Consider the following 27,676-nt stretch of genomic DNA (forward strand, 5'->3'; position numbering starts at 1 on the left):
ATACTCCAAGCAGCAAAATATAATGGCAGAAATTAAATAATCAGACACCAGAATTTTAACATGGAAAAATTTCCAAAAGAGGGACAAAAAATCTACGGGACCTAGTCTACAAAAATCTTCCACTATCAGAATAATGGGTACACAAACAGTCTTCCTAGTGACACTAGGACATCTCAACAATCAACAAAATATATCATCAAAACTGATGGAATCAACATAAACCCTCCACAAAAGTGGGTATCTCAAATCAGGTAAAAGAGAAGACAATACAACTAGCAAGTTATATCCTAATGTTCATCTCTACACCAGGAATAACATACTAAAATTTCATAAAAAATGGAGCAAGTTTACCGATTCAATGTGATCAAAGTTGGCTTGCCCTTTTTTCCAATTTTCTTCTTCCCTTCGGCGCTGCTGCTAGGTGCTTCACTTGCTTTCTTTCAAATTGAAAGAAGTGCTCACTCCCGTGGCCTTTTTAGCCACTTCTTTTATTTATTTATTATTTGTTTTTCTTTTAAAACTTGTGGGCCCCACTTGGTTGGGGACCCACCAATAAATTTCTCCCTCACCAACTCAAGTGGGGATAGGCTGCTCCACCAAGCCCGTCTTCTCTTTGCAGGAATCAAACTTCACTACAGGTAAACTTTTAGTCATCATATCTGAGCCATTATCATTAGTATGTGATGTGTGGAAAACGATCCAACACAAAACTCACCGACAAGTGTACCGGGTCGCATCAAGTAATAATAACTCACATGAGTGAGGTCGATCCCACAGGGATTGAAGGATTGAGCAATTTTAGTTTAGTGGGTAATTTAGTCAAGCGAATCAAGTTTTGGTTGAGTGATTTGTGTTTAACAAGAAGTAAATGACAGTAAATGTAAAGGGGGAAGGGAAAAGTGCAGTAAATTAAAGAACAGGAAAATAAATTTGCAGAATCTTAAAGAACAAGAAAGTAAATGACTGAAACTTAAAATGCAAGAAATGTAAATTACAGTAACTTAAATGGCAAGAAAGATAAATGGCTTGAATATAAAAGGGGTTTGAGGACTGGGATTGCAGAATCTAAACCAAGAGAAAGTAAATTGCAACAATTAAGAGAGCTAAAATTGAATCAGAAGCAATAAGCATTCAAACAGAAAGGAAATAAAATGCAGCAGAGGTTCACAGAAGAACCAAAAGTAAAATTGGGTCTCAGGTCTCAAGAGACTAGGTAGCAGAGCCTAGATCTCTATTTGCCTTCCTAGATCCAAGTTAACAAAGCAATTGACAAGAATTAGAAGAGAAAGCAGTAAAGAAAATGTAAATGGATTCAATTATGCAGAAAGAGAATTGAAGAGAATTTGAATGGGAATTGAGACAGAATTTCCTCAATTTCTCACACCCAAAACTCAGAAACACAAGAGTAGAATTGCCCAAGTAAGAATGAGGAAGGAGATCAGTCAATTCTCCCTTAATCCTCTGAGTGCTTGGTCAAGTCTCTCAAGAACAATTACAAGAAATTCAAAGCTCAAAAGAAAGGTCAAAGTAAAATTCAAAAGTAAAGGTAAAAATCAAAATGGTAAAAGGTCCTAATTACATCAAACTAGCTTCTATTTATACACTTTCTATTCTTGGATTTTGGGATTTGGATGGGCTTTTGATTTGGTGAAGAAATGAATTAAAATGGGGTTTTAATTTAAATTTTCGGCCCATGAAAGTTCACTCCCAGGAGGCTGCCCTGCCCTTGTGGAGGGCAGGGCAGAAAATTGGTGCTTGGTGCATGAGATTGGTGCGGCGTGGTGCGCAGAATTTGCTTCTTGGTGCGCAAGGTGCTGCCCTGCCCGCGCCAAGGGCAGGGCAGGAAAAGTTGGTGCGCGCTGGATGGTGCGTGGTGCTTGTTGGTGCTGCCAGGGACGAGAGTTGATGCGCCAGATGCTGCCAGGGACGAGAGTTGGTGCGCCAGGATCGTGCGTGATGCGCCAGGATCGTGCGCCAATCCAAATGCTGCCCTGCCCGCGCCAAGGGCAGGGCAGAGTTCTCACATTGCTTGTCCCGTGTTCGAAACACGGAGGAAGCACACGCTACAATAATTTTCTTGGTTTCTTGGCACGGCACTCATCCTTAAGTCCTAGCTTCCTCATGGTTCCTTGTTCGATCCTTGTAGCATGCATCATAGGCATTTTTCCTTTGATTTCTTTCCTTGGAGAGCCCGATACTGCCCTCCACAAGGGCAGGGCAAGGTTCTCTTATGTTGCCCTCCTAGAGGGCAGTGTGCCCTTGTGGAGGGCAATGTTGCCTCCCCCTTGCATGCGGCACGCTTCATATTGCTTTGGCCACGCTTTCCTTTCCTTAGGCTACACTTCTTAGGCCACGCTTTTCCTTTTCTTTTCTTTTCTTCACCTACAATAAATCAAAACAACCACTCCAAGTATCACTAAATTCAAGAGGTTTATAAATCAATTAAAATTCAATTAAAATTAGCTTAAACCTCATGATTTATCATTAATTCCATGGTGGTTGCTTGATTTAGAGAAGTTATGCATTTTCACTCCAAATCACTTACTTAGGATGCAAGAAAGTGCATAAATGCTAACAAAACAAGTGAAATTAGCTTGAAAAATGGGTATATGATGACTTGTCATCACAACACCAAACTTAAATCTTGCTTGTCCCCAAGCAAGCCTCAAAACTAAGAGTAAATGAAATGAATAAGAAAAGGATATTTATCCTTATTATGCAGATAGCAGAACTTGATCTATGGGGCATTTATGCAGACAATGACAACTCAAGTTATTGTTCTTGTTACATGATATACATTTTGCATCAAAGGTTTGCTAAACTTGCTGTTATAAGACTCACTTTTTGATTCCTCCCTTGCTAACTTTTCTTGGCTTATAATGCTTTAACAAGCTTATTATTCTTTTAGAGGTTGGGTGTCAAATGCTGCAGCATAGCCTTTGGCTTTATTTTCTTTTCTTTTTGCTCAACATCTTTCCACCACAGACACATGGCTCACTAATTCTTCCTAGGATCATTGATGCCCAGCATCTCTTTGGATAACTAAATGTTCTGTATCTAAGTTGCTCTTTATTGTGGATTTTCAATTGGCCATCCCAAATCAGTTGATCTAAGTGACCAGGTTTTAAAATACCCCTTAGAATTTACTCATCCAAGCAGATCTTAGTACAAGAACACCACAGGCATATGTCCTAAGGTTCAAGCTATTGGTGTCCAACCTTTATTCTTTGTTTTTCTTGCCATTTTGGCTTTTTCTTTCCCTTTTCTTTCTGTTTTTGTTACCAAGGTTGTTTCATTCTTGATAAGAATCTTTGTAACAGCAAGCTAACTCACACTTGAATGAGAATGATATTATGCAACAATTATTTCATGAGTTATGCATTTAATCAAATACATATACCACCACCAACTTCCATTCATACTTATGCAACATTGGATATTTCACTTTTCAATTCAAACCAAACTCTTTTATTTAAGCATATGGGAAACAAAACAATTTTCAAGCTAAGTGATGGATACAAGCAATATGCAGACTTGGCATTTTTAACAAACAATTTCACTTGCAACTAGATGAACACTTTAGCAAGACAAACAATAGTTCCCATGTTCGAAACAATACACAGCAGCAAGGATTAAGTTCAGATACAACCTTTGAAGTTGCAGCCCTTTGATTCTTCCTTCTGTTGTGTTCTCTTTGAGTTAAAATGCATAGTGTCTTCAATTGTTGACTCATGTCCTGCATAATCCTCAAAGTTGCTTGCTTCTCAAGCCCTTAATTATATGGTTAGTGTGTATAAACTGAGTGTGGTTCTTGGATTGATTTTGGTGTAGGGACACCAAACTTAATTGTTTGCCACTACCTCAGATGTAACAAGTTAACCATAATTGAAACCATGTATCCTTGCTAAAGGTTAATGAAATTAAAGATAGGAAACAATTCAACAGTTGAATAATATGTTTGATTGCTTGGAGCTAGAATCATGCAAGAGGTGAGAGTGTGTTTTTAAATGATATTTTTGGTGGAACACCAAACTTAGAAGTTTTCATTCTCCCTCAAATTGTTTTGGTGTGCAACACCAAACTTAGCTCCTTGCAATGCATACCAATTATTCAACATTTTTATTGAAAAAGCTATGAAAAGAAACTACCTCAGGTTGGGTTGCCTCCCAACAAGCGCTCTTTTATTGTCACTAGCTTGACATCTTCTATTTTTGCTTCAAGGAGGGTTTAGGTTCTGGACCTCCTTTTCTTTGTTCCATTGTCCCCCTAGATACAATTTTGCTCTATGACCATTTGCTGTAAACTGATTCTTTGTTGCTTCATCTAGCAATTCGATGCTCCCATAAGGAAAAACCTTAGTTACCAAGTATGGACCCGTCCACTTAGACTTAAGCTTACCAAGGAATATCTTGAGCCGTGAGTTATACAGGAGTACTTGTTGTCCAGGTTTGAATTCTTTCTTCAAAATCTTCCTGTCATGCCATCTCTTAGCTTTCTCCTTGTATATCTTGGTATTTTCATAGGCTTCTAGCCTAAACTCATCTAGCTCATTCAGCTGCAACAATCTTTTCTCTCCTGCTGCTTCAGAATCCAAATTTAGAAGTTTAGTGGCCCAAAAGGCTTTGTGCTCAAGCTCTACAGGGAGATGACAAGATTTGCCATATAACAGTTGAAATGGGGACTTCCCAATAGGAGTTTTGAAAGCTGTTCGGTATGCCCAAAGTGCATCTTCCAACTTCCTAGCCCAATCCTTTCTTGTGCTACCAACTGTTTTTTCTAGGATCTTCTTTAGTTCCCTGTTTGCTAGTTCTGCTTGCCCATTAGTTTGGGGATGATATGGTGTGGCTACCTTATGAATAACTCCATACTTGTGGAGAAGTTTCTCCATTTGTCTATTACAAAAATGGCCACCACCATCACTGATGAGACCCTTGGGCACTCCATATCTAGTAAAGATGTGCTTCTTTAGGAATTGAAGGACAATTTGTGCATCACAGGTAGTTGTGGCTATGGCTTCCACCCATTTTGAAACATATTCCACTGCTACCAAGATATATCTAAATGAATGAGAAGGAGGAAAGGGTCCCATGAAATCAATGCCCCATAGATCAAATAATTCTACTTCCAAAATGAAGTTCTGTGGCATCTCGTTCCTTCTTGTTAGTCCTCCTGCTCTTTGGCATTCATTACATTGGTGGACAAACTCCCTGGCATCTTTGAAGATGGTTGGCCAATAGAAACCACTTTGTAGTACCTTTGCTGCTGTTCTTTCTGGACCAAAGTGTCCACCATAAGCCGAGCCATGGCAATGCCATAATATATCTTTTGTTTCACTTTCAGGAATACATCTCCTGATTATTCCATCAGAACACCTTCTGAATAGATAGGGTTCATCCCACAAGAACTTCTTTGCTTCATTGATTAGTTTCCTCACTTGTTGCTTAGTGAATTCTTGCGGTATCTTTCTCCCTACTTTGTAGTTTGCTATATCAGCGAACCATGGTGTTTGTTGGATTTGCATGAGATGTTCATCTGGGAAGCTTTCATTCACAGGTAATGAGGCCTTTTGAATTATTTCTGGTGGCAGCCTTGACAAATGGTCAGCAACTAGATTTTCAGTGCCTTTCCTGTCCCTTACCTCAATGTCAAATTCTTGTAGGAGTAGAATCCACCTGATAAGTCTTGGTTTAGCATCCTGTTTTGACATCAAATACTTGAGAGCAGCATGATCAGTATAAACCACAATTTTAGATCCTATCAAGTACGATCTAAACTTATCAAATGCATAGACTACAGCTAACAATTCCTTCTCTGTTGTAGTGTAATTTTTTTGAGCTTCATTCAATACTTTACTTGCATAATATATGACATGATGCAAGTTTCCCTTCTTCTGTCCAAGTACAGCACCAATTGCAATTTCACTTGCATCACACATGAGTTCAAATGGTAAGTTCCATTCCGGTGGTGTGATGATTGGTGCTGTTGTGAGTTTATGTTTTAAAGTTTCAAAAGCATGCTGGCAATTTTTATCAAAAACAAAAGGTTGATCAATCATCAAAAGGTTACTTAATGGTTTGGCTATTTTAGAAAAATCTTTGATAAACCTTCTATAAAATCCTGCATGCCCCAAGAAACTTCTAACAGATTTCACATTAGTTGGTGGAGGGAGTTTTTCTATTATTTCCACTTTTGCTTTGTCAACCTCTATTCCTCTTCTTGAAACTTTATGACCAAGAACAATCCCCTCAGGTACCATGAAATGGCACTTCTCCCAATTCAAAACCAAATTAGTTTCTTGGCACCATTTCAAAACAAGAGTTAGATGGTTTAGGCAAGTATTGAAATTATCACCAAAAACAGAGAAGTCATCCATGAAAACCTCTAAAAAATTTTCAACCATATCTGAGAAAATGGAAAGCATACACCTTTGAAAAGTGGCTGGGGCATTGCATAATCCGAATGGCATTCTTCTATAGGCAAAAACTCTAACTGGGCATGTGAATGAAGTCTTTTCTTGGTCTTTTGGATCCACCACTATCTGATTATACCCAGAATAGCCATCCAGGAAACAATAATAAGCATGGCCAGCCAACCTTTCAAGAATTTGATCAATGAAAGGAAGTGGGAAGTGATCTTTGCGTGTGGCATCATTCAACCTTCTATAGTCAATGCACATCCTCCACCCTGTCACCGTTCTGGTGGGAATGAGTTCACTCTTCTCATTAATAATGACTGTCATCCCCCCTTTCTTTGGTACCACTTGGACTGGGCTTATCCATGAGCTATCGGAAATAGGATATATGATTCCTGCATTCCATAACTTCATTACTTCCTTCTGGACGACTTCCTTCATTGCAGGGTTGAGTCTTCTCTGAGGTTGAATTACTGCTTTGGAATTGTCTTCCAAAAGAATCTTATGCATGCATACTGTAGGGCTGATGCCTTTCAAGTCATCAATGGTCCATCCTAAGGCATCCTTGTGAGCTCTGAGAACATCAAGAAGCTCTCCTTCTTCTTTCTTTGTCAAAACTGAATTGATGATCACCGGGAGGCTTTCTGAAGTGCCAAGAAATGCATATTTGAGATGAGAAGGTAATGGCTTCAATTCTTGCTTTTGCACCTCTTCTTTCTTGCTTAGTTCCACTTCTTCGTTTATGAAAGCCTCAGCCACATGTTCCTCTATTGTTTCTTGATTATCTTCTTCTTGCTCATGCTGATCAATGTCTAACATTTCTTCCACCATGCTCTCTATCATGTCCACCCTCAAATGATCTTCCTTCTCTGGGGGGTGTTGCATTGACTTAAAAACATTGATGATCATTTGCTCATTGTGTACTCTGAAAATCATTTCTCCTTTTTCCACATCTATAATGGCTCTTGCAGTTGCTAGAAATGGTCTGCCCAAGATGATTGAATTGTTGCCTTCCTCATCGGTATCTAGGATTACAAAGTCTGCAGGGAAGATAAACTCTCCAACCTTTACTAGCAAATTTTCCACAATTCCATTTGGTGTCTTGATTGATCTGTCTGCCATGACTAGTGACATCCTGGTGGGTTTGAGTTCTTCTATGGCCAACTTCTTCATCATGGACAAGGGCATTAAGTTGATACTAGCTCCAAGATCACAAAGAGCTTTGTCCAAGGATAGTTTGCCTATAGTGCATGACACTACAAAACTCCCTGGATCCTTGAGTTTTGGTGGGATTCCCTTTTGGAGCACGGCACTACATTCCTCACTAAGCATCACCGTTTCCTTCTCATTCCAATCTCTTTTCTTGTTGATGAGCTCCTTTAAGAACTTGGCATACAGGGGCATTTGCTCCAAAGATTCTGCCAAAGGTATGTTGATTTCCAACTTCTTGAAAGTCTCAAGAAATTTGTGGAAGTGCTGATCCTTTGTTTCCTTGTGAAATCTCTGTGGATAAGGTAGTGGTGGTGTTGGGCTCTTCTCCACTTGATGCTGTTTTGGAATTGGTTCTTCCAAGATCTTCTTTCCTTTCTTCAAATTCTGTGGTTTATTGTCTTCCTCTGTGAGTTTTTCTGGAGCATTCTTGCTTTTCATGTCTTTGTTGATGGCTTCATCATTCTTTGTTGGCTCAGTGTCATTCTCCATAAGCTTCTTTGTTGCTCCTTGGTTACCATCCACTAACATCTTTCCACTTCTTAGTTGCACGACCTTGCATTCTTCCTTTGGGTTGGGAATGGTATCACTAGGTAGTGAACTTGATGGCTTCTCAACAGAAATCTGCTTGGAGATTTGTCCAATCTGCCTCTCTAGGTTCTTCATGGAGGCTTCTTGGTTCTTGGTTGTCAATTCTTGGTTCTTCATCAGTTTCTCCATGAGCAGCTCTAGATTGGTGATTCTCTGTGAGTCTTGTGAGATGGGTTGATTTTGGGGTGTTGATGGATGAAGATAAGTGTTTTGGTTATTTGGGTGGTTATTGGGTGGGTATTGGTTAGAATTTGGGTAGTTGTTTTGTGGTTTTCTGTATGAGTTTTGGTTAGTGTTTGGCTGGGGGTTGTGGTTTGTGTTTTTCCAATTGTTCTGACTTGTGTTTCTTTGCCATGGTTGTTGGTTTTGATTATGGTTGTCTCCCCATCTGAGGTTGGGATGGTTCTTCCAAGATGGATTGTAGGTATCCCCATAGACTTCATTTGTTCCAGGATTTTGGTTGTGCATGTATTGGACTTGCTCTTGTTGTTGCTCTTCTTGAGTTTCTTCACTTTGCACCCAAGTGGTTGGAGGTTGGCTTGTGGTGCTCACTGCTGCCACTTGCAAGCCATCAATTCTTTTGGCCATTTGCTCAAACTGTTGTTGAATCTGCTGCTGCATCATCTTATTTTGAGCTAAGATTGAATCCACTCCTTCCAACTCCATTACTCCTCTTCTCTGTGATGGTTGGCGTTGTCTTTGATGAGCAAAGAAATATTGGTTGTTGGCCACCATATCAATGAGGTTTTGAGCTTCCTCTGTGGTTTTCAGGAGTTGTAATGAGCCTCCGGCAGAGTGATCAAGAGCTTCTTGAGCTTTAAGAGTGAGTCCCTCATAGAAGTTCTGTAACTTGTCCCACTTAGTGAACATCTCTGGTGGACATTTCCTCAATAGAGCCTTATATCTTTCCCATGCTTCATATAAGTTTTCAGCCTCTAATTGAGTGAACGTTTGAACCTCAGTCTTCAACCTTAGGATTCTTTGAGGTGGATAGAATTTGGCAAGGAACATGCTCACCAAGTCATCCCAAGTGTTGATGCTTTCCTTTGGAAAGGTCTCTAGCCATTGAGTGGCTTTATCTCTGAGAGAGAATGGGAAGAGCAGCAACTTGTAGCTATCAGGGGGTACACCATTTGTTTTCACTGTGTCACAGATTCTCAAGAAAGTAGACAAATGTTGATTTGGATCCTCCAAAGGCCCTCCTCCAAAAGAACAATTGTTTTGAACCAGAGTGATGAGTTGTGGCTTGAGTTCAAAATTGTTTGCATTGACATTGGGAGGAAGAATGCTACTCCCACAATGCCTAGCATTTGCAAATGTGTATGAAGCCAAGACTCTTCTCTGTTGTTGATTATTGTTGGCTCCTTCTCCTGGTTGATTGGTATCTCCTTCCATGTCTTGGAATTCCTCCTCAGATTCTTCTTCTCCAACAACGTTCTTCCCTCTTTCGGCTCTTCTTATTCTCCGAAGAGTCCTTTGATCAATTTCAGAGATAATAGGGGAAGATCTTCCTATACCTGACATACAAACACACAACAATAAACACACAAACTCAGAAAGCCAATGAAACTTCAATCTATAGCTAGAATGAAGGTTTAGTTAGTTTAAGCAAAAATTCAAACAGTTAGTATGTTAGTAAGAATTAGAATAACAGAAAAGAAGAAGAAAAAAATGCTTAATCTAGACCTCCACTTCACTTAATCATTGTCAATCTATTTCAATCCCCGGCAACGGCGCCAAAAACTTGATGTGTGGAAAACGATCCAACACAAAACTCACCGGCAAGTGTACCGGGTCGCATCAAGTAATAATAACTCACATGAGTGAGGTCGATCCCACAGGGATTGAAGGATTGAGCAATTTTAGTTTAGTGGGTGATTTAGTCAAGCGAATCAAGTTTTGGTTGAGTGATTTGTGTTTAACAAGAAGTAAATGACAGTAAATGTAAAGGGGAAAGGAAAAAGTGCAGTAAATTAAAGAACAGGAAAATAAATTTGCAGAATCTTAAAGAACAAGAAAGTAAATGACTGAAACTTAAAATGCAAGAAATGTAAATTACAGTAACTTAAATGGCAAGAAAGATAAATGGCTTGAATATAAAAGGGGTTTGAGGACTGGGATTGCAGAATCTAAACCAAGAGAAAGTAAATTGCAACAATTAAGAGAGCTAAAATTGAATCAGAAGCAATAAGCATTCAAACAGAAAGGAAATAAAATGCAGCAGAGGTTCACAGAAGAACCAAAAGTAAAATTGGGTCTCAGGTCTCAAGAGACTAGGTAGCAGAGCCTAGATCTCTATTTGCCTTCCTAGATCCAAGTTAACAAAGCAATTGAAAAGAATTAGAAGAGAAAGCAGTAAAGAAAATGTAAATGGATTCAATTATGCAGAAAGAGAATTGAAGAGAATTTGAATGGGAATTGAGACAGAATTTCCTCAATTTCTCACACCCAAAACTCAGAAACACAAGAGTAGAATTGCCCAAGTAAGAATGAGGAAGGAGATCAGTCAATTCTCCCTTAATCCTCTGAGTGCTTGGTCAAGTCTCTCAAGAACAATTACAAGAAATTCAAAGCTCAAAAGAAAGGTCAAAGTAAAATTCAAAAGTAAAGGTAAAAATCAAAATGGTAAAAGGTCCTAATTACATCAAACTAGCTTCTATTTATACACTTTCTATTCTTGGATTTTGGGATTTGGATGGGCTTTTGATTTGGTGAAGAAATGAATTAAAATGGGGTTTTAATTTAAATTTTCGGCCCATGAAAGTTCACTCCCAGGAGGCTGCCCTGCCCTTGTGGAGGGCAGGGCAGAAAATTGGTGCTTGGTGCATGAGATTGGTGCGGCGTGGTGCGCAGAATTTGCTTCTTGGTGCGCAAGGTGCTGCCCTGCCCGCGCCAAGGGCAGGGCAGGAAAAGTTGGTGCGCGCTGGATGGTGCGTGGTGCTTGTTGGTGCTGCCAGGGACGAGAGTTGATGCGCCAGATGCTGCCAGGGACGAGAGTTGGTGCGCCAGGATCGTGCGTGATGCGCCAGGATCGTGCGCCAATCCAAATGCTGCCCTGCCCGCGCCAAGGGCAGGGCAGAGTTCTCACATTGCTTGTCCCGTGTTCGAAACACGGAGGAAGCACACGCTACAATAATTTTCTTGGTTTCTTGGCACGGCACTCATCCTTAAGTCCTAGCTTCCTCATGGTTCCTTGTTCGATCCTTGTAGCATGCATCATAGGCATTTTTCCTTTGATTTCTTTCCTTGGAGAGCCCGATACTGCCCTCCACAAGGGCAGGGCAAGGTTCTCTTATGTTGCCCTCCTAGAGGGCAGTGTGCCCTTGTGGAGGGCAATGTTGCCTCCCCCTTGCATGCGGCACGCTTCATATTGCTTTGGCCACGCTTTCCTTTCCTTAGGCTACACTTCTTAGGCCACGCTTTTCCTTTTCTTTTCTTTTCTTCACCTACAATAAATCAAAACAACCACTCCAAGTATCACTAAATTCAAGAGGTTTATAAATCAATTAAAATTCAATTAAAATTAGCTTAAACCTCATGATTTATCATTAATTCCATGGTGGTTGCTTGATTTAGAGAAGTTATGCATTTTCACTCCAAATCACTTACTTAGGATGCAAGAAAGTGCATAAATGCTAACAAAACAAGTGAAATTAGCTTGAAAAATGGGTATATGATGACTTGTCATCAGTATGGATCTTCTCAAGTGCATATGACTTCATCTCAAGCGCTTGACGTATCCAATGATACCTCACTTCTATGTGCTTCGATCTGGAATGAAACGTCGGATTTTTGCTGAGATGGATAGCACTCTGACTGTCACAAAATAACACAAACTTCTCTTGATTGATGCCTAACTCTTGTAAAAATATCTTCATCCACAAGAGTTCCTTAGAAGCTTCAACAACAACAATGTATTCTGCCTCTGTACTAGACAAAGCAACACATTTCTGAAGTCGAGATTGCCACGACACCGCTCCCCCTATAAAAGTCATCATATAACTAGAAGTAGACTTTCTTGAATCAAGATCCCCAGCCATATCCGCATCTGTGTAACCATCCAACACAGGTTGGCCACTCCCAAAGCATAAACAAACTCTAGAAGTACCATTAAGGTATCTGAGAATCTACTTCACTGCTTTTCAGTGTTCCTTACCAGGATTAGAGAGAAACCGACTAACAACTCTAACAGCATGAGCAATATCCAGCCTGGTGCAAACCATAGCATACATCAAACTGTCAACTGCAGATGCATATGGAATCTTCTTCATTTCTGCTTTCACTTTCTCACTTGTAGGAAATTGCTGCGAACTCAGCTTGAAATGACTAGCAAGTGGAGTACTAATAGGTTTGGAATTACTCAAACTAAACCTCTCTAAAACCTTCTCAATATACTTCTATTGTGACAACCACGGTTTTCTATTCTTCCTGTCACGAGTGATACTCATGCCAAGGATTTTCTTTGCAGGACCCAAATCCTTCATAGCAAAGGATCTGTTCAAGTATTTCTTAAGACTTTCAATCTTCTTAGTGTCATGACCAACAATCAACATGTCATCAACATAAAGCAAGAGAATTATAAAATCACCATCAGAGAATTTCTTAACATACACACAATAATCAGAAGAAGTCTTACTATACCCATGACCTTCCATGAAGGAATCAAACTTCGTGTACCACTGCCTTGGCGCTTGCTTCAACCCATATAAACTCTTCTTCAACTTGCATATAAGATGCTCCTTTCCTTTAACCTCGAAACTCTCTGGTTGCTCCATATAGATTTCTTTATCTACGTCACCATGAAGGAATGCAATCTTCACATCAAGCTGCTCAACCTTTAAATTCAAGCTAGCTGCCAACCTAAGCACAACTCGAATAGAGGACATCTTCACAACTGGAGAGAAAATCTCCTCAAAATCAATACCTTTCTTTTGCTCAAAGCCTTTCACAACCAATCGAGCTTTGTACCTTGGTCGTGAGACATTTTCATCTGCTTTCAATTTAAACACCCATTTATTCTTGAATGCTCTATTACCCTTTGGCAACTTCACCAATTCAAAAGTATGATTCTCATGCAAGGATTTCATTTCTTCTTGCATGGCCTTCAACCAATCTTCCTTATGCTCATCAGACATAGCTTCCTGGTAGCTCTTTGGCTCCCCAGTCTCAGTGTTCATCACATACTCATGAGGAGAGTATTTCTGAGAAGGATGACGCTCTCTAGTAGATCTTCTCAATTCAGGCTCAACTGGTGGTTCAGGTGGAACTTCAACATCTGGCACCTCAGGTTGAGGTGTAGGTTCATCATGCAAATCATCACCATCATTGTCAACTTGTACATCTCCTCTATCAACAGGAGGTCTAGTGGAAGGACCAAGTTCATCATCAACAGAACGTCTAACAGTTACTGTTGGCTTATCTGTCTTCTCAAGATCTTCAATAGTTTGGTCTTCAAGAAAAATCATATCTCGGCTTCTAATTATCTTCTTGCTCACCAGATCCCATAATCTGTAACCAAAGTCTTCGTGACCATAACCCATAAAAATACACTGCTTTGACTTTTCATCAAGTTTAGACCTTTCATCTCTTGGAATGTGAACAAAAGCTCTGCAGCCGAACACTCTCAAGTGACTATAGGAGAAATCTTTCCCTCTACAAACTTTCTTTGGAACATCACCATTAAGTGGAACTGAAGAAGAAAGGTTAATTAGATCTATTGCAGTCCTCATCGCTTCACCCCAAAAGGATTTAGAAAATTTTACATGAGAGAGCATACACCTAACTCTATCATTGATAGTACGATTCATTCTCTCAGCAACTCCATTATGTTGAGGAGTCTTAGGAACTGTCTTCTCAAGCTTGATCCTATTTCCTTTACAATACTCTTCAAACGGACCCCTGTATTCACCACCATTATCTGCTCGAACACATTTCAATTTCTTTCCTGTTTCTCTTTCAACACTTGCATGAAAGTGTTTGAAGATTCTGAGCACCTGGTCTTTAGATTTCAAAACAAAAGCCCACACTTTTCAAGAATAATCATCAATAAAAGTAACAAAATATGATGCACTACCTAGTGTCTTAGCATCCATAGTGCAAACATCAGTGTGAACTAAATCTAGAACATGTGATCTCCTATGAGGTCCAGAATTATGAAATGATACTCTAGCATGCGTATCAACAAAACAATGAGTGCAAGTATTTAAAGTTGTACCTTTCATGGGAAGTGAATGCTTTTTAGCCAAGACACTTAGTCATTTCTTGCTCAAGTGACCAAGATGTATATGTCACAAATCAGAAGAGGAATCATCAGCTACATTCACATCTTCTTTGCACAACTTTGCTTGCAACCAGTAGAGAGTAGTGAGACTATTGTCTTCTCTAGCAACAATGAGATCTCCTTTGGTAATTTTGTATTTTCCACTACCAAAGGAAGTACAATACCTCTCTTGATCTAATACCTTCACTGAAATGAGATTGAACCGCATATCTGGTGCATGCCTAACATTCCTCAACTGCAACTTGCATCCCATGTTGGTTTCAAGCCACAAATCACCGATACCAATGATATCACACACTCCTTTATCTCCCAATTTGATCTTGCCAAAATTTCCAGCAGTATAGAAAGTGAAAAATTCACGCCTCGGAGTGACATGACATAAGGCACCAGAATCCATAATCCAAGTGGAATCATCACAGACAAGATTCACATAATTTTCATCATATGTGATAATAACATCTTCATAAACAATAGCAGCAGTCTCTTTATCACTATCTTTACCTTTGTCTTCGTTTCTTTCCTTTGATTGTTCTCTTTTCAAGAATCTACAATACCTCTTGATATGCCCCGACTTGCCACAATGGTGACAAATGAACTCCTTTCTTAGCTTGTACTTTTCTCTTGACTTGCTTCGACTCTCTGACCTATCAGAACTGTGAGGTTTTCTACTTTGACTTCTCCCCCGTGACTCTGAAACAAGTGCATTTGACTGGGAGGAGATATTAGTCAAACATCACTCTCTTCTTCTGACTTCTTCATTCAACATGCTCTCTTTAACTATTGCTAACGTCAACTTCCCATTTGGAGCTGAGTTAGTCAGTGTCACAACCAGAACTTTCCAACTATCAGGCAAAGAGCTCAACAACAACAAGGCTTGCAACTCATCATTCAAAGTGATTTCATTATTTGTCAGTTGGTTCACCGTCTCCTGAAAAATGTTCAAGTGCTCCGGCATTGATTTACCTTCAACATATTTCATATTGACAAGCTTCCTAATCAAGAATGCTTTGCTTTGCACATTCTTTCTCTCATATAACTCCTTCAATTTCTTCCCCATCTTCTCGGCATTCGTTTCAGTGTCAACATGTGGATACACGCTAAGATCAAGCCATTGTCTAATCAAAGCAACTGCCTTCCGATTTAGCTTCTTCCATTCAGCATCGGATTTGGTACCTTTGGATTTATCCCCCTCCACATGATCATACAAAGTCCTTGCTATACAATAAATCTTCTATGAGGGTCTTTCAAATTGAATAATTTTGGAAATTCAGTTTGACCATATTCGGTCCATGAGTATTCAGCACAGAGATAAACAACCAAAGCCCTGGATACCACTTTGTTAGGAAAACTCAACAAAAGGTTCAAACAAGAACCTGTCTAACAACGGAAGCACCAAAAATAATTTTCCCACAACCTGTGCAATTAAATGGGCAGTACCAAAGATACTCCAAGCAGCAAAATATAATGGCAGAAATTAAATAATCAGACACCAGAATTTTAACGTGGGAAAACCCCCAAAAGAGGGACAAAAAACCCACGGGACCTAGTCCAAAAAAATCTTCCACTATCAAAATAATGGGTACACAAACAGTCTTCCTAGTGACACTAGGGCATCTCAACAATCAACAAAATACATCATCACAACTGATGGAATCAACATAAACCCTCCACAAAAGTGGGTATCTCAAATCAGGCAAAAGAGAAGGCGATACAATTAGCAAGTTATATCCTAATGTTTATTTCTACACCAGAAATAACATACTAAAATTTCATAAGAAATGGAACAAGTTTACCGATTCAATGTGATCAAAGTTGGCTTGCCCTCTCTTTTGCCTGATTTGAGATACCCACTTTTGTAGAGGATTTATGTTGATTCCATCAGTTTTGATGATGTATTTTGTTGATTGTTGAGATGCTCTGGTGTCACTAGGAAGACTGTTTATGTACCCATTATTCTGATAGTGAAAAATTTTTCTGGATTAGGTCTCGTGGGTTTTTTGTCCCTCTTTTGCGAGTTTTCCCACGTTAAATTTCTGGTGTCTGATTATTTAATTTCTGCCATTATATTTTGCTATTTGGAGTATCTCTGGTATTGCCTATTTAATCACATAGGTTGTGGGAAAATTATTTTTGGTGCTTCCACTGTTAGACAGGTTTTTGTTTGAACCTTTATATGGAGTATCTCTGGTATTGGGGACTGAGATTTCTCGAAGTATCTAATCCAACTTACATTGCGTTTGAAATCAATGTTTCCATCAAACTAGACAAATCTTGCAAAGAGGGAAATCATTCTGCTGGTCAGAATGCTGTTGAACACAGCAATCCTAAGACAAGAATCGATAAGGATTGCTCGGCAAGGGTTTTAGTGCCACTCAAGCATTTCAAATTACCTATTCTTGATGATTCCTTTTTCATAAGGGACAATCAGGCAGCTGGCAGAAGCACATCCTTCTCTCAAAAGAAGCCGAGCTTAATGCTTGTATCAACAACCTTATCTCCAGGATCAAGGTTCGGTGGCATTCGGGACGCAATAGCTCTGTCTAGTTGAATATCAAGGACACGATCCAGGCAGCATTGCAGACATCAATCATGGATGTCTTGATGCCTGATCCACTGACTTTCATGTTGAGGCTCACTGGACATGATGTTGAATCAGAAAAACCTGATCCTGATAAAGAATCTAATATCGGCGAATCTTCTGCTTCCAAAGGTTCAGTGATTGCACATGAAATAAAGCCAATGGAGGTTCTGGTTCGTACTAACACAAAGGATATGATCAAAATCAATTTTAATATTACATGCAGAGATGTAGCTGGGGAGAATTGTGTCGATGAAACCAAAGCAACTGTTTTATGGACAGGTAATGTCCATAATAATTGCTTTCCACTTTCGACCATTGGCATGCATTTGTAAACTTTTCTAACACTGTATTATGTTTTTGCTATAATCAATGTTTTTCAGGTGTGTTATAAGTGACATCAGTGTGGAAATTCCCCCGCTTCAACAAATCACACATTCTTTCTGCTTGCATTTTCTTGTCCCGGGAGAGTACACGCTATTAGCCGCAGTAGTGATTGATAATCCAAGCGACATTCTACGTGCTCGTGCGAAGGCCACTTCACCATCCGAGCCAATTTTCTGCCGGAGACCACCGTATCGCGTTCGTGTTCACGAAACTGCTTGACATTTTTGGTCTATAAATACGATGTGAACTTCATGAGCTTATATTTGTGGATTTAGGGTGTTATCATTTGTATGAGTTTTTCATATGATGCCCCCTGGGTGGTTCTGATTGATATTTCTTGGAGCTGTGCTCTCTAAATTAAGAAGCTTGAATTTGAACTTGGTGCAGCTCTTTAAAAGGCAGTCAAATCTATGATCTCATCCAAGCTTCAGTTGCGGGTCATGCATTCTTGTATAGATAAGTTTTCTGGTTGGGAGACAACGGCTAATCCAATAATCCCAAGTCGCGTTAGAGTTTATTGTTTCAGAGTATTGGACTTTCATGAAATCTGCTGCATATGCTAAATATTGCCACTACATAATTCGTGGGCCTACTTCACTACACCAAATTAGTCATATAGCTACACTTGATTTATGACCCTTATTTTAAGGGTCTCTATTTATTAATATAGTGACATTTATATATGTAATTTTTTAACTGTCACTGATCTAATCACTAATCACAGTCTCACCCTTTTTTTTATCCTATTTTTTCAAAAAGCATATTCACACTTTCACAGTGAGAAAGAGAAGAGAAACTAACAACCTCACCGTGCTACAGTTCCCGTTTGCCATCGCGGTTCAAGTTTGTCATTCGCCATTCACCGTCGCAGTTCGAGTTTGCCGTTCACCCTTCATCGTCGCGGTTCGAGTTCGCCATTCGTTGTTCACCGGCGCGGTTCGAGTTCGCCATTCGCCGTTCACCGGCGCGGTTCGAGTTCGCTGTTCGCCGTTCACCATCGCGGTTCGAGTTTGCCATTCACTATTCTCCATCGCGGTTTGAGTTCGCCGTCCCGCTCCCCCACGCTGTTGTTTCTCTTTCCCTGTTTCGTGAGTGCAAACCCTAATTCCCTCCTTTCGGCGACCATTTCTTCTCTTCCAACCACAATATTGAACACCAGTAGTGAGTATTTGATTATTCTTCTATTATATTTATTTCTCCTACAATTTCTTTGTTGTTCATCTGATAGTGAATAACCTATACATGATTGTTATTCTTTGGTACTGTTACTTGTGATTTTCAATTGTTCATTGATTCTTCATCTAAGAGATTATGCTTTATATCTTATTATATGGAGGATTGTTTTGTTGGAAGCTTTAAATTTTGTTTGTCTTAAAATTCATTTTGATTTTACTTGCACACAACCTGCTCGATGAAATGTTTCAACTAAAATTATGGTTGATTTGATGCATTTCTAATTAGAAGGATAGATAATAGTAAAATTGATGCACTGATATGGTAGACCTCTCCTCGTCATCTCTCTCTATTTCAAGTCTTCAAGCTCTCTCTTCGACAAGTAGCACTCCTCCACTGTAATAATATCCCCTTTTAGAGTGATTTTAATTTCATTTCTGTTGTGTTTCGCAGGGGATTACAAGATTCTTACTCACCTTAATTCCTCACTTCAGAAAGGTATGTGTGCTTTATCCTTATGGAGTTATGGTAATGCTTCAATAATTTCTTTCTTTGCCTTTTTAAATAGGAATTTATTGTGTGCTTTAATTATATGATTAATTTTTGAAGCATGAATTTGTGATTATGGTATGTAAGCATAATGCATTGTTGCCTTTGACTTTTGTGCAGATTTTGTTGTCGGATTTTGAGTATCCTCATTGTGGTGAGAGGTGAGTTACTCTTCACTGTGAACTGTGTTTATTGGATGCAATGTGATTGCTTGCTCTAATTTCATTTGATTTTTAATTAGAAAACAAAATAAGATAAGGCATAATGGAAATTACATAGCAAATGAAGAAAAAAACTAAGACAAATTACATGGCAATGATGCATGATGCATTAGTCAAACCAATACTAAGAGAAACCAAAAGAGGATATACATGGATACAGTAAAGTGGTTCATTCAAAAACTAATTAAGCATATTGTGAAGATGGATTTCGAAGATGGCAAGCAGCTTGCTCCATAATATAAACTAATTAAGAGCATTTTTAATTAAGGAAAAGTACTGGGTACGTTAGCTGCATTTCTAATTGTGTCTCTTCCGTACATACATGTAGCACACTCCAGATATATTAAACCAGAGTCTTATTTCATAATTAGCTTATTCTACTATTTCTTTATTTTGTTAAGTAATAGTCCTTACATTATATCACTGATTGTGTAACTATGTTGCTAAAATTTATTATTCTATAGTAAATAATCACCCAGGCTTTCCTCATTTTATTTCTTTGATAAAATGAACTTAATTAAACAAAACAAGATATTGCTATCAATCTTGATATATGAATTATATTTTTTCTGTATTGGAGTTATAACTTATTTTCTTTGTGCTTTGTATTTTTTTTCCAATTTAGGAACTTAGTGCCATTGTTCCATTTTGAGAAAAGCAAAAGATTGTAAGAACTGCTATCAGCAAGGTACAAAAGTTATAGGAGGATACCAGATAGAATTTGCAAACCAGTTCTTTACATTTACTATGTCCTTTAGCATATAACTTATTCTCTCTTCCACTTTTTAACTTTCCAATATTCTTCAATGCAGTTCCGTGCAGCTATTCAGTTACAATTTGATTTCCATCGGGCAATTTACAATCTTGGAATTGTTCTGGTCATAATTCTTCTCCATTTTACTTATATATCATGCAATTGTGCTTTGTTTTACTTTGTTTGTGTGCATGTAACAGTATTAAGAGTATAGAATTCACTTTCTTTTTTCTGCACTTAACATGTTCGATGAAATGCTTCAACTAGATTTCTTTGAATTCTCCCTTTATTATTTCTTCTCTTGATTTCTTTGATGTTTTTGTGCCTTGATGACATCATGAATCGGTTAGTCATCTTCCTGAATTATGCAAATTGCTATACTAGAAATGGAAAAGCTAATTAACTGAACTTTAGTCTTAGATTTCATCTCTCTATCTTATGTCCATCCTTGTAAAATCTGGTAGTTTATTGTTACTTTCTTTTTCTAAATGCTGCCAGCTTCTATTCTTTTGATTGCACTGTCAAGCAAATTATTCTGTTATTCTTATTGTTACTTCCATCAAAGCCATTTTTATACTGTTCATGTTTTTTATAATAATAACACTCATTTGCTTAAATAAGTGTTGAAAAATTTAAATTCTCTCTTGTATATATATTGATCCGATCCAATATACATGTGTATGAAATTAAATATCAATGTGGGACTCAGACCAAAAGATTAAAAGAAGGAACAATTTGGAAGCAGTGTAGTAGTGTTCCTTTTTGTACTTGCATGCATATAATTCATGATTTGTTAATGTTTATGTCTGCGTCATGAAATCTACATTCTTTTCCCATTGAACCAAAGTAGATGCCACTTTCCAACTCACTTCGATTGTGTAACAGAGTAACACTTCACACCAGGTTTTGTTTATTTATTTAGTTATTTATTTATTGTATATTGTCAAAAGAAAGAATTTGTAACAGCGATTACTTGATTTGTGACAGCTATTTTAAGGGTCTCTATTAATCAACATTATGACACTTATACTCTTAATTTTTAAACCGTCAGTACTAACTCTATATCTCTCTCATTCTTTTTCTTTCTTTTTTTTTAAAACTGTATTCAGTGATGCAAAAATTTTAGGTGAAGGAAACTTGTTTAGTTAACCAACTTGTTGACCATAGTGATGCATCTACATTGAATTGTTGCTCTGGTTTTGTGGAGCAAGCTGCTTGCCAAGAATTATTATAGTTATTAGTTTATCAGTTTGCATGTACATTCTTCCACCCCACTTCATCAGTTTGGATTTGTGTGTCACTAGTGTAGTTAGTGCAAAACTGGGTCATGAAGCTAGTTTTCTTTGCCATCATTGTTGGCATGTTGGATGAACGAAACTGGAATATGTGATCTGTATCATTAGTAGTGGTGGTTGGTGTTTCAGGTAAGGTAGAAACCCAAGAGTGAGAGAGTGCTCTTTGAGCTATAGCATTTGTTTTCTTGAATATTCTGCAGATTGCCTAAGAGTCCTGCATGTTGAAATTGAAGTTAGCTAGAAAGTGTGAGATCGATCTTGTAGAAGACCAAAGATTTCTTGAGTCCAATGGACTTTGAACCCTCTGAGGAGTATATAGGCCTGTCAGTCCCTGTGGCTTTCCAGAACCCAGCTCCAGTTACCCTATTTGGCCTTGCACTGTTCCTGTATTTTCTGTCTTTTGGGCTATATTTGGGTTTGCACTGTAGTTACCCAGCTCCAGTACCATACGTGAGGGCCATGACATGATTAATTTGAAGGGGACTAAGTTGGAATTGGTTGTGTGGAACTTAAATATAATTTCTTATTAGTTTTTAAGAGTATTTCTTAAAATTAATTAACATGGAACTCTTTAATTATATTTTTTACTATGTTTTTACAGGTATGAAGAGAAAAAGGTCAATAAAGAAGTATCAAAGTCCTAAAAAATCTCTCAAAGATGTTGAAGATGATAAATTAGTGTCATCTCCTAATACAAGAGGAAATGATCATATCTCAATTTTCAATTTTACCAAATTCTTAAAGTGTGAACTTATACATGATTGTTTTTTTTTATTTAAGTAATATAGTTTTCTCTTATTTCTTTTATGTTTTTACAGGTATGAAGAGAAGAAGGCTAATAAAGAAGTATCAAAGTCCTAAAAAATCCCTCAAAGATGTTGAAAATGCTAGACTAGTGTCATCCCCTAATGCAAGAGGAAATGATCATATCTCAATTTTCAATTTTACCCAATTCTTAAAGTGCCATCCCCTAATATTGTTTTTCTTATTTTTTTTTATATTATTGCAGGTATTAAAAGGAGAAGGCTTGTACAATTTGAAGAGGAAGAAGATGAACATATTGAACCGAATGTTGTATATGCTGGAGAAAATATTCATCTCTCAAATGATGAAAATGGTAACTATCTCCTCTTTTAGCATACTATGAAGTTTTTAATTCCTTTAATTAGGTTTCTAATTTTTTTACTTTGAAGTTATCTTTGCACGAGAAAAAAGACATCTTTCAAGTTATTCTAGGTCAACATCTTCTAAAGGCACGAGTCAACAAGAACATATAGCTCAAAGTTCATCCATTCAAAATGAAGTTCATAGTCATAGCCTATCAGATGCTGATTTTCTTAATAATGAAGAGGTAAATGGAGTTGCTATTTCTAGAAAGAAGTGGAACACCACATGGTTTGTCATTGTTGTAGGTATGTTATTTTTTTTTATTAATTTACTAGTTCAAATAATCTGTTTTCAATTACTAGCTGTCTTAAATAATAGCTCTTTTATTTTCTTTTTAGATGAACAAGGGGTTGAAAAGAGTATGCATCTTAAGGTAAAAGATGCATTTTCCCTTCATCATAGTAGGAAACGAGTTCTTATAGAATGGAATGGAAGTGGTCAGCCAATTGGAGAATCCGGTGGACTCTTGGGAGGTGTTTTGGGGCTCATTGCAAGTAATTTTAATAATTTTCCTATAATGTACAAAACATGGCATAAGGTTCCACTACAATACAAAGATGCTGTTTTTGAGAATACTATTAAGGTATGCTATTTTTTATTATATTTTTGTTTTGAAAAATATTATTTGTTGTGTTTACCTTAAGTTTTGTATACTAACTACATATTTATGTTTTTTTTGAAGAAAATATTTGTTGTTAATGATGATGAACACAAAAAGTATATCTTGTCAAATCTTGGAAATAAGTGGAAGAATGATAGATGCAAGCTATTCAATGAGCATTATAAATCGGAACTTGGTTGGGATGCAAATGTTAATTTGAATCCAATTGGAATTCCCAAAGACCATTGGGCTGCATTTTTGGAATATAGATTGAGTCCAAAAACTCAGGTAAACACATTTGTTATTTGTTAGTTTTTATTTGTGTTTAAGATCCATTAACTTTTATGTTTGTTAATGTGCAGGAATTGTGTGAAAAGAATGCTATAAATCGGCAACAATTAAAAATTCCTCACACTCTTGGCTCAAAAACACTTGCTAGGAAACGCCATGAACTTGTACATTTGTTTACTTTCTTAGTATTTTTGTTTTATTAATTTTTTGTGTTAGTTATATTTTAATTTGACCAATCTTATAATAATATTAGGAAGTTAAAACTGGGCGACAATTTAGCAGAGGAGAAATGTTTTCTATCACTCACAAGAAAAAAGATGGAACATTTGTCAATGAGGAAGCACAACAAAAGAATGTAAGATAAAATTCTAATCTATATTTATTCCCACAATGATATAAACATAGTTAGATAGAGTGGGGTGGGGATGGGGTTTAATTACTTGCTGCATATGTCCTTAATCAAAGGAACTAATTAATATTGGTTTCACTTTTGTTAACTTTTCTAAACTTAGGTTTATCTTGGGGTCAGTTATATATAATGATTAATGGTATAGATGGAAGAGAGGGAGATTATTATTATCATTTATTTTGGATTCGGATTATTTTTGTGTGTATGTTGAGTTTATGGACTAGTTTGGTTGAATTTGATTGATATGTTCAACATTGTGGTTCGGAATTTAGTCCATGCAAAGAAAGAACATTATATAGCATTATTGCTACTGAAATTTTTATGTATCCACTTTAGACAATTAAAGTTGAAACTAACCCTACCAAACATAGTAGTACTCCTGTTACTTAATAAACTCGTAGTACTTCTTTGCAAAATGATTGATAAATTCTATTGGACTAATATTGCATATGTCACATTATTATTTATCTATGAATCACTTCAGGAAGACTTACAAAAGGAAATTGGTGAGGGTGCTTCTGAAAATGAAGCATATGTTAAAGTATTTGGCAAAGAGAATTCAAGCTATGTTAGAGGTATGGGATTTGGTGTTCGTCCATCTCAAATGATTGGATCTTTATCCCGCTCAAGAGAGTCTATGCAATCTACTACAACTAGTGGACCATCAAGAACTGAATATCAAAACTTGAAGTTACAAGTACAATTGCTACAGGAACAAGTAAATTTTCTTGTGAATTATCAAAAGGGTCAATTGCCACCCGGTTTTTCTACTGAGGTAAGATAAAGACATATGTTATACTTAATTTTATAGACTTGCGTACTTAAGTTTCATCATTAACAACTTCTAAAATGATTGTAGTTTAATTTGTAATCATAGCCTCTTGTATAACACTTGTTGATTTGTTAAGTATCTTTCTAAAATATTTCCTAAAATATATATTTTTTATTTTCAATTGTAGGTTGCAGATTTTGAATCACCGACACATACAAGACCATATTCTTCTGCCAGTCATGAACCTAAACAACATAGGCCATCCAACGTTTAAAGGAGTTTTATGATTGAATTGTTAGGTTTACAAGTTTGGATTAAGTAGGAATTTTTTGAATTTACATATGGATTATTACTATGTAATTAAAACTTGTAGAATTCAACTTTTGAAATACATTGTTGCTATTTTTGTAAAACTTGGGGGATTGAATTTGGATTTGTTGAAAAACAGTCATTTATGGAGAATTCAACTTTTGATAATAGAAATTTTGATGTTAGAGAGATTATGACATTTTAAAATAGTCACTAAATACAGGAAAAAACTGTCACAGGAATAAATAACTTAGTAACGGTTTTAAATCGAAAAAATGTCACTAAAAATATTGTGACGGCTTAAATAGTCACTAAATATGCCTAAAAACTGTCATAAGAACTAGTAACATAGTGACGGTTTAAATAGTCACTAAATATGCCTGAAAACTGTCACATGATTTAGTAATTTAACGACGGTTTCAAAACGTCGCGAAATACAGTATAAAAAATACTTTTACAAGTGTTATAAATTAGTGACAGTTTTATACTTTAAAAACCGTCACAAACAATTTAGCGACACTCCTTACCAACGGTGGTCCAAAACCGTCACTATGCCAGTTGGCGATGCTCAAATCTGTGACGCTTTTTTAAACCGTCGTAAAACTATTTAGTGACAGTTAAAACCGTCACCAAGCATTAAAAAAAACCGTCGTCAAAATACTGTTTTGTTGTAGTGCTTATTGCTGGTTTTCCGAAAATAAAAACCGGAAAATACTCGGGCTATGTTGGTCAATACTCAATATGTCTTTGGAAAATTGTTTCAACTTTCAACTCTTTATATATTGATGATAATATAGTTTGAATTTAAAACCTTGTACACACGATCTGAACTGCGTGTCTTTATATTGTCATAACCTTGCAAACGCCCTTATTTAAAATTAACATTTAGACCGCAATGCTCTCATCATAAAATAATAACCTTTTTATATTTTTAATACATTAATATGTTCAAAATGTATTAAAAATATAAAAAAATTAAAATTTTTAAGATCTTTATTAACTAAATTTTTTAATTATTTTTTTTAAATTCTGTAATGGTACAAGTATCTAAGGTTTTGATTTTGAATATGACAAATTAGGATGTAAGTTGCTTTCACTGTTGTTTTAGTTGAAGAATTAATTATTCTTTTTCATTATAAATTACGAATTGCAAAAGCTACTACAAATTTAAGATTGGACCATATTAATTAGGAGAGTCTCCAATAGTAGCATGTGAAATAGACTCTTGTTCGGTTGTCGGGTTCCAGACAAATCGGATGTGCGGATGGAGGAGTGAGAACGCCCTAGCTTTGGTCGCGCTGGTGGCGGATTTGCCGGGTAGACGAGCACTCGTCCTGGAGAAAGGATGAGGGGGGGTGCCACCTGCAAAGACACTCCGACGCTCAAGTCAGTTAGTGTGCAGGCGGGAAAAGTGATGTGGAAAGGTGACCTACCTCGGGGGAAGAGCCAATCTTCCCCTTATATACATGTCAGTAGTGGGCCCCTCGTGAGGACAGGCCCATATTCCCAAGGACATTGTCCTGCCGCCGCGTGTGGGACGTACAAGACACGTGTCCGGGTCGTTCAAAGGGCGAGGAGCCGGGTCGACCCGTCGGGTCCTTGGGCCAGACCGTAACAGTGCCCCCACGCGCCAATGGTAGCTGTGGGAGCTATCAATGGCGTGTTGTCTCGTCTCTCATTTGGGGTCGTCTGGTCGGTCGTTCGTGATAAGGATGTGCCCTCTACGCGCGTGTCCTTTGATTGCACCAGCAACCGTTTCGTCGCATCGTTCCCCGTGCCGAGCATTAAATGCTCATAATGGGGTGAAAAACCCTTGCTGAAAAGACCATTCTGCCCCCAGACGTTTCGCGCTTCCTGGGGCAGTTTTTAAACGGATCAGTTTAAGCACTCCATTCTTTCTTTTGTATCTCCCTTTTTCTGCCTTCCTCTTGCTCCCAAATCTCAACATTCCTTTGCAGTGTTGTGGTGCGCCTCTTCCTTCGCATCTTTCTTTAACAATATTCAGGTAACCTTCGAATCACACTCTCTTTTATGCATTATTTTTGCATGTTTGTTGTTTGGTTTTTTGCTGTTGTTGTGTAGCCTTTTAATTGCGACTAGATGTGTTAGGGGGGAAAGTACCATTCCAGGGTAGGCTTTTCTTGTTCTTTTCGTGATTTAGTCTCGATTGGCCTTAGTCGGGGAGTCGTGGGGGGTAGTGTCTGTATTCGGCCTGAGCAACCGATCTCTTAGACTGACTGGATGGTCCCCCCATGTAGGTATGGCTCGCACGGTTTCCCGGGCTTCCGTTAACCCCGCGGCGTACGACCCCTATGCTTGGGTCGTTTCCGACGTGAAGGATTCGCCTAACCAAATGGGCGAGGAGGAGCTCACCGAGTTCCGACAGGCCGGGTACTTGTGTGGAGGGACTGATGAGGAAGCCAATTATGATGTTTTTGTCCCGGCTCCTCACGAGCGACTGTATGAAATCAACTTCCAACATCCCCGAGTTGCCAACTGGATTTGGTTCTACAAGTCCATGTTCACCCAAGTCGGAGTTCGTATCCCGTTTTCGGCCTTTCAAATGGCGCTTTTAAGTCGAATTTCCGTGTCGCCGTCGCAGTTGCATCCGAACAGTTGGGCCTCGATCCGCTGTTTCGAGATGGTTTGTGAGTACCTTGAACTGCCGGTGTCCGTAG

At 38.0% G+C, this 27,676-nt stretch overlaps 1 protein-coding gene, 1 long non-coding RNA gene and 1 pseudogene across 2 annotated transcripts; all 3 read left to right on the plus strand.

Moving 5' to 3' along the window:
- The first annotated feature begins 16,665 nt into the window (after positions 1-16,665).
- Positions 16,666-17,708, plus strand: LOC112805642 (trafficking protein particle complex II-specific subunit 120 homolog; annotated as a pseudogene).
- Positions 17,709-22,208: 4,500 nt separating this feature from the next.
- Positions 22,209-23,193, plus strand: LOC140173361 (uncharacterized). The gene is made up of 3 exons (XR_011861985.1): positions 22,209-22,359; positions 22,459-22,861; positions 22,955-23,193. It is a non-coding gene; the product is annotated as an uncharacterized lncRNA (long non-coding RNA).
- Positions 23,194-23,283: 90 nt separating this feature from the next.
- On the plus strand, positions 23,284-24,788 carry LOC112805643 (uncharacterized). Its single transcript, XM_029287385.2, has 5 exons — positions 23,284-23,505; positions 23,580-23,672; positions 23,762-23,863; positions 24,402-24,692; positions 24,777-24,788. Exons 1-5 carry the CDS (start codon positions 23,284-23,286, stop codon positions 24,786-24,788), a joined length of 720 nt encoding a protein of 239 aa, XP_029143218.2.
- Positions 24,789-27,676: the final 2,888 nt, after the last annotated feature.

Source organism: Arachis hypogaea, chromosome 6 (genome assembly GCF_003086295.3).
Source record: "Arachis hypogaea cultivar Tifrunner chromosome 6, arahy.Tifrunner.gnm2.J5K5, whole genome shotgun sequence".
NCBI classification, from domain to species: Eukaryota; Viridiplantae; Streptophyta; class Magnoliopsida; order Fabales; family Fabaceae; genus Arachis; species Arachis hypogaea.